The sequence below is a fragment of the Nestor notabilis genome, unplaced genomic scaffold (assembly GCF_000696875.1).
Source record: "Nestor notabilis isolate BGI_N333 unplaced genomic scaffold, ASM69687v1 scaffold23601, whole genome shotgun sequence".
Lineage (NCBI taxonomy): Eukaryota > Metazoa > Chordata > Aves > Psittaciformes > Psittacidae > Nestor > Nestor notabilis.
In genome coordinates, this window is record NW_009913752.1 from 139,025 (window position 1) to 147,059 (window position 8,035).

The following is an 8,035-nucleotide window of genomic DNA, read 5'->3' on the forward strand; positions in this document are numbered from 1 at the left end:
TTCAAGTTCAATCAGCGGGTGTTTGGCAGTTTAGTGGCCTATTTTATGTGCTTCAAATGTGTCTGGTTTTCAGAAGAAGCTGAGTTCTCATTCTGAATGTTATCTATGCATTTCCTCTGACAGCCAAGAATTAGTGTTTATTTTAAAAAGCAAACTAAGTGTAAACAACAAAACTAGCTTTTTTCCTGAGAGAAAACACTCAATATGGAAAAAGCTCCAGTAAAAGACTGCAACAATCATGTGCCAGGAGAAATAGCACTTCACAGGGAAGCACATTTTTTATCAATATAATAATTTTCCCTAGAAGAAGCATTCCCATATTGATCTGAATATTTATCTGTTCTGTGCTCTTGTCTGACAAATACTTGTGTGAGCAAATCTCACCCTGTAAATGGTCAGCCTGCTGTTTGGGGTGGAGGACTCATTATTTGTATAATGTGATAGACTGCCTAAATAAGACAGTCTCCAGAATGGATGACTCACACCAACTCACAAACCCATAAGGAGGCCTATAGAAAATCCTATGTAAATCTATACAATAAGCAACTGAATAAGTGCTCATGGTTTGTATATGAAGTGTTTGCATAACCATTATTTTCCAAATAATTCATATTATTTGCAACTTAACAAACACATTAAGCACTAAATGAGCCACATTTCTTCACATCAGATAAAAAATCTGTGCATTTATGCTTTAAATACCTATGGAGCTGTGGCCACATAGGTCAATAGAGGAGGATGGGAATTCTTTACCTCTTCTTCCCTGTCATTATTTTACCTGTAATAAAATTCAACCAAGCCCCAGCCTTGAGTTATCCCGTTCAGTCGGAAATCTGCAATGCATTCATGGAAAACGCCACTTCCAGTCAGGCCATTATACACCATGGGGCAAGCCTGCTCGTCCAGCGTTGCAGAAACATCAAAGTACTTGCCACCTTTGACAAAAGAAAATAAGGGGAGAATGTCTCCAGCCCTCAGTAGTATTTAATCTCAAAAAATCCCAAGATCTATTATTTTTGCATACAGTTTCTTCTTATGCTTTTCTAAAGAGCAATAGTTTTCCTGTCTGCTTTGTAAATGAAGTAAAATCTTGGATCAACCCATATTTCCAAAGCAGCTGAATCCACCTCATAACAAAGGTTTTGACACCCAAAAAAGTGAAAATCACATTATTTATCTTGATTAGCAAAAGCCTCCACAAATGGAAACTGTAACCCTCCCTGGTACAGCTACCATGGCCCTGTTCCTGCAGTGGACACACACTATTTCACTGATGACACACTACACATAGGACTTCTGCACAGAAGTAGATTTCTCAGGGTGTAAAATGATGCATTTATTCCAAGGATCACATGGAATTTCACTGAATAGTCTTTCCTCCACTGAATTAACTGCAGCCAAAAAGCTGCAGGAAAATACAGTTGGCCTGCATTTGGCTTACCAGCCACAAGACTGACTCCATATTCATCCTTGATAACACCATCATCAGCCATCTCAGCCAGTGAGGCATTAGACCACTCAATGCCAGCCTTCTTTCCATCAGGGAAAAAGACATAACCTACAGCAAGGCTGAAAGGGAAAGAAATGGAGCAGATTGAAAGTTCACCCAAACTCATATGGACCAACACATTTGCCTTCCAGGGGAGCTCAACGCTGAGCATTGCCTTCATCCTTGGAAAACAGCAGCAATAAATAAACAAGGTTATATTGTGGAATATTGCAAGTGCTGAATGGAGGAAGCCATGCATGCAGGAAAGATGAGGCTTGCAGGGTGGATTGTGGTGGGCAGGCAGGACACGTAAGTTACTTGTTCCCACTTGGTCCCAGGACCATGAGCACTGATCTTCAAGGTTCTGGATGCACAGAGCACCAGTCAGCAAGGCAGGGCTCCTGAGTAATGCCTTACAGATGGACACACTGTCTTAAATAGCTGGAATTGCTGAATTTGTATCTCCAAATCTAGGCAGTAAGACAAGCAGCTGCATCAGTCAAACAGTAATTGAACGGAAAAGAAGTAATTGAAGGTAAAAGCTGTCCTTGTGACTAATTGCACATGGAAAATTGGGCAGAGGGAGTGAGGAACAAGAGGGTGTGGATGGAAATCTGGATGTGCAGGTTCAAAGCAAGAATGTGCATAAAGGCATCCTGCAGAATGATTTCTGCCACCTTTAAGATGCATATTTTTAGCAGCGTAAGCTTCCTTGGTTACTTACTTAGTTGTGGTAGCTGGCAGATTAATAACTGTTAAATGTGCTGCAGTCCCATCCTGTAAGACAGCAATAAAGAAAAAGAGTCTAATTTGGACTTATTGCTGTGGGTCTTAAACTGACTTGACCAAGAAGACACTAGATATAACTCAGGTGATGCAGTGGGCTCTGACTTTATACTTTTAAATCTTCTCAATACACCTTCCATGAAAATTTTGCTGAAAATGAGAGTCCAAGAATATAAACCAAACACCTTAAAGACAAATTAAGGACATCAAGAACAACAGAAGGTCTACAGCAAATAGATTTAAGAGAAGGAAGGAAAAAATAACACGTGAAGATGTCATCTAGCCGTGTTCAAAACCAATGGGCAGCCTATCAAAGCTGGCCCTGCTTTGGCCAGACATCTCTTCTAGCCTTTATTATTCTATGTCTGAGAGCAGTATACAGGAAAAATGTTTAAAAAGAAGGAACTGGAATCTCATGGGTTTATTAATTTTTCTTTCACCCTTGAGTCTGAATCTCTTCATGCTCCACTTGTGCTGTTCTGAGGCAAGTATAAGCCTACATTGTGCTGTAATATATGTACAGTATGAGGACTCCAAACTTCAATCACCCATATGCTTTAATTCCATCTTAAAAACCACTCAGATGGCTTCTAAGTAAAAGCCACAGAGCCACAGTAATTCTGAGTTCTGAATAACTAAGAAGAAAGGGAGAGGTTAGTACCTGATTATACACATCCCAGTGCAAAAGCACAGTATTATCAAAAGGCACAAATGCATGTGTGAAATCACAGCAGCCACTGGATCTGCAGAGATGTGGCATTTTCCATGGTGTGTTTTTGTGCTAGCCAGCATATATGTGAGAAAAGAACTTTTATGCTGAACTCAGTCTTAACTCCTGTAATGTTGCTTATGAGAGAGTTTAGATCTGTTTACACCTGTGTTGGCAAAGGAAATGCCTTTTCAGGAGCATCTGTTGGGTTTGCATGCCAGCTTGTAAGGCCAGAATTCAGCATTTCCCCAGGCTGTGCATTCCCAGCAGCCACAGCGCTGACTCTCCTCTCTCCTCCAGCACAGCCACCATTGCAAAGCAGAGAATTAGAGCTCAGCACAGGCAGAAATACTCGATGACTGCTGTCATGAAGGCTTAGGATGACTTCAAACACCTCAGGCTCTCAATTAGTGTGAATCAGCACTGCATGAACTCCACTGAGTGCTCGGTATTTGCGGCAGCTGAGAATCTGTCCTGTGAAGCTGCCTATCTAATTTTTCTTCAAAAAGCCAAAACAAACAATTTCAAGTTATTGAAACAATCGTTGGTTCAACCAGTGTAGCAGAATCTCAGTTTTTAACACACACAGCACTGGTTAGCACTTCTGATTGCACACCACGGATGCTGCCAATGCCTAATTTCTAGATACTTAAATGTGACTGACAAGTTCAGAAACACCTCTAATTTCATGGTTAAGTAGCACATTGCCATGTTTATACCTACTTCAAAGTGTGCCAAAATCATGACGTAACGGTAAATCTCAGACCAGTTCCGGATACCTGCGAAAAAGAACAAAACCACCCAACCTGGAATTCACCATTACTGGAAAATGTGAACTAATCATACCTGGTTTGAAACTAATGTGGATAAAGAAATATCCCGTAATCGACAACAGGTAATTGATAACATGGTAAGCATATGCATGTCCCCAAAACAGTAATGGCATTTCCTCTGAAATGTCTTAACTTCATGACCAGTCACAAAATTGGTTATTTTTAAAGATCAGCTGTAGTCCCACTGTCCTGACAGTACCAGCTATTGTGAAGGAAGCCAACTGTTACCATAGGAGTGGCTCCGAACCCCTTTGAGAAGAAGTTTGGTTTTCTCATGGTTTTCTATTTCAATTTCTCCAACAGACTGGCCCCACTCCTCATGTCGGAAATGTTGTTCCCTTTGCCTGGAAGAAAGAAAAGTGTGAATCAACACAGGCAAAATCAATAAGTCTCCTAATCAATGAGCCTCAGTGCCAATCTGCTGGACTTATACCCTAAAACGAAGAAGAGATTTCAGAGCATCTGGATCCTGCCTGTGCCAGATTTCACACATGAGCAATCTACATGATGTCTATCAGACATCTGAGAATGAAACAACATCCAACTACCACCCTGAAAGACTACAAAAATGCCCTTTCTTTGAAAAAATGCTGTACTACCAAACAGTTGCTGCTTAGAAGTCAGCACATATCACCAAAGACAATGCACTATTGGTATACATATTTTCTGCTTGTATTTAGACAACACGCTTTCAATACTCATGTTTTCTTCTCATATTTTCAGCCCTCTGAAGCTTATATTGTAATTAAAACACTCAGTTTAGGTATCCTCCTCATGATTATATTTAATCCTTCTCTTAGATATACCTCGACTGATGACTTGCAAAACAGCCCAAATTAGGTTGTTAGCAACGAAAAAAGACAGAGTAAGAAATATCCCAAATGCTTAAGGTTTTACAGACCAAAACTATGGGCAGATCCCTCCACCCCCATATTAGGAAGACCATATCTGTGTGCAGGATGCTCCTTTGAGGTTGCCAGGTCTGGTGTGATAACGAAACCAGGAGACACCTGACAGGAGGCATGTCCTTTATTAGCTCACTTCAGATTAAACCTACCTTCGAAAACCACCTATAACAACATATGACAGACCCTTAAAAGATCTGTAGAAAAATTACTATCAAACCAAGAAGAAATTAATCTTGCCTCGCACCTTTTGACCCTCTGGAAGAACTCTATGGTCCATGGTTCCTGAGCAAAAGCATGTGCAAACGTGCTGGGGTGACTGTCAACATTGAAGTTAAAGACTTCTGTGAAGTTCTCCCAACTAGGAAAAGGAGCAAGGAGAAAATAAAAGACATTATTAGCATACAGGTCACACTGGGTGAAGTTTGCACTTCCTACTCTGACAATGGCAATCTTGCATTTTATGTTTATTGTAAAATTCTGGGTTTCATAGTTTTAAATATGTTACTACTTTTCAAGGAAGCAAATGGAAGGAAATTGAGAAGAGCAAAAATGGGTCTGCAAGAGACAACAGGTTACCTAGAAAGGGAAGCTGGCAGGGCAGAGCTGCATGCCAAAGCATGCTGCTTTCCCTCATGTATCTGTTCAGAGGTACAAATGAGTCCAGAAATGCTGTGTTAATTTGACAGCAAATAATTTTTTATCAGACAAATAGAGTCCATAAGCAGAAAGAGAAAGCAGAGGCAAGGGCTTCATGTGTTACTTTCTGCACATGACCCTTTGAAAATCATAACCAAATCCCTATCCAGGAAATCAGTACACATCCCAGTGCAAACGTGAAAGACTCTTACTGGAAAGAGAATTTAACTGGTACAAGTTTGCCGTCCTCTTCACTCCACTGCTGTCGGTAGGGTCCTTTTCTGTAATGCAAAGCACTATAATTTTGTATCACTCCTAAACAAACAGTAAAATATTTCTTAAATGTTTGGAAATGGATGCAATAGTAGACACTGCAGAAGAATTATGCTGTTGTGTGCTAAGGTAGGATAGCAATGCTATATATTACTCACTGTGTTTTAATTCCACAAAAATAAATGCATACTACTGTTATCAAATAGCTTTTGGTTCAAGTCAGTTAATTATATTTCCAGTGTTCAAAAAGCATTGGTCATAAGCGTACATAAATGAAACCATAGATTGCTGCAGTACCTGAGTAATCCATCAAAGCTTATTTTCCAGATTGTTTGGGGCTCCAAGTATTCAATAGTGAGCCCTCCTCCACTCCAAATCTCCTCAGATTCATCATTCACCATCATGTTTGGATGTTGTGGGTGCTAAAATGACATTTCAGGAAAACATTTGCTTAATTGTGAGGATGCAACATGGATGAATTCCTGCTTTGACAGTCCTCTGCAGGAGGAACATTTGGTTGAACTGGCTTTTCAGTTCTACCTGCTCTCTGGTAATGAGATTATCAGAGAGGAAAAACTGCATCTAAAACACCGAAGATAACATATTGTTTCAGATAACACAACCAAATTACTAGTGTGAAGGGAGGTCATTGCAAGAGCTCAGCTCTTTACACTAGTGACTGTCAAGCTCACAGCCAAGCTGATGCAGGGCTTTGGGGGTAAGCTTAGACTAAATTTGATGAAAGTCTAAAATGATGTAAATTTCCAGTGCGTGCAAGCTCCCTCCCAAAACTCTTCAGCTGCTCTTTGAAAAATACGTCTTGTTTCCTAAAGCTGCCACCTTTCTAAAAGACACTTTATGCCTGTTGCTGTAGGGAAGGATCTAAGAAGGTCCCAAAATCAGCTGGCAGTTCTGAGTAACAAAGCCACAAAGTGGTATCATTATCCTAAATATTACTAGAAAACAAAATAATTCACAAAATCATCATTTTTTTTATGATCTGCAAGTAGGATGTCTCCTGCTTTTTCTTGGTGACACACATTCGTGAACATTAAGACAGTTGAGCACAAAAGGATTTATGCCAGATCTTCCCTCCTTCTTTATTATGTACACAGCTATTAACAAAACAGAAAACACAGAGGCGAAATGATTGTACATACATCAAATATGTATATATAACATATATTCATACCATATATGATTAATACTGTTTTCTTTTTAGCAAGAATGAAGCAGATGTACATATAAAGCTTTCCCTAGAAGTCCCTAAAAAGCTTTCCTTTCTCTTTTAAAGAGGCAATTCCACAATGTTTTTATACCATTGACTTGTTAAAAAAGGAGAAAAAATCAACCATAACCATAGAACGTAACTTAATGATGCACTTGCATGTTATCAGAAAGACTGAATGCTCAAACTCTTCCTGTGAGACATCACAAGACATTTTATAGAAAATATGCTATATTTTGTGTGCATTATAGGAAAAATTGAATAAGAGTCAGACACCTACTCCAAAAATCAGACACAGCAGGTAATCTGGCCAGTTCTACTGCTGTCTTTAGGCACAGCACTGATGTCATACTGTTAGGATGTTAATGTAGTGAAGGTGCAGAGAATATTTATTTTTGTTTGGGATCCTCACATGGATTCAAGGTAGGAGTTAAGCACTGTTCTTGAATGTCATCCCACATCCACCACTTACTTCAAACTCTCCTATTCCATCCACCCTCAGGAAGAGCCACATCTCACAGACCCCATTGGGACGTTTTGCAAGACGAGCAATCACAAAAGTCTTGTTGGTCTCTGCAAAGCCAGTGAAGTAAACTGAATCGAATGCCTAGGGAAAGGGAAAGGGATAATGGATTTTCAGCTCCAGCTGGAGGCTGGAAAGGGTGGGGAGAAGACGAGTAATTCCTTTTTTTCCATACATTTGTTCTCAGGAATCAAAGTTTGCTTTCACTTTCTGTATCTGATAGCAGGCACCCCAGCGAACAGCCAGGGAGTCCTGCTAGCAGCAGTGTAGCCTCATCTGTTAGGCCATGTCCTCAGGAAATAACTGAGATTCACAACATTTAGTCAATCTGGTGCACAATAATCACAACGTTCACTGACACAAAAGCATTTTTCCTTTCTTGCTTGCCCACTGCCTCAACAGAGCAGACACAGACAGCAGAAAGGGAGCAGATGAGAACCAGTTTTAGAGAAGGAATGCAGTTACTGCATGACAGCTTCAGATAAGGTGAAGTATAATAATCTGAATTAAGATGCTTATTTTGCAATGATTTCCTTTGATCAAAATCCTTATGAAATGTGTCCTCAAATAGTGAGGAGGAAACTGAGCCACAAACACACTGTTTTCCCATCTAGCTCCAAACTGTATGGAGAATAATTTATATGTAGGGA

The 8,035-nt window shown here is 39.9% G+C and overlaps 1 protein-coding gene across 1 annotated transcript in view; it reads right to left on the reverse strand.

Annotated features, from left to right (window-relative positions):
* Positions 1 to 778: 778 nt before the first annotated feature.
* LOC104412593 overlaps positions 779 to 8,035 on the reverse strand; it is a gene marked incomplete at its 3' end in the record, with an annotated part of 7,369 nt that continues 112 nt past the window's right edge. Inside the window, exons 2-10 of the mRNA XM_010023348.1 lie at positions 7,335 to 7,469; positions 5,932 to 6,056; positions 5,574 to 5,642; positions 4,970 to 5,083; positions 4,046 to 4,161; positions 3,708 to 3,763; positions 2,214 to 2,266; positions 1,442 to 1,569; positions 779 to 935 (exon numbers count right to left, since the gene is read on the reverse strand). Coding sequence (XP_010021650.1) covers positions 779 to 935; positions 1,442 to 1,569; positions 2,214 to 2,266; positions 3,708 to 3,763; positions 4,046 to 4,161; positions 4,970 to 5,083; positions 5,574 to 5,642; positions 5,932 to 6,056; positions 7,335 to 7,469 — 953 coding nt within the window. The remainder of the gene's footprint in view (positions 936 to 1,441; positions 1,570 to 2,213; positions 2,267 to 3,707; positions 3,764 to 4,045; positions 4,162 to 4,969; positions 5,084 to 5,573; positions 5,643 to 5,931; positions 6,057 to 7,334; positions 7,470 to 8,035) is intronic.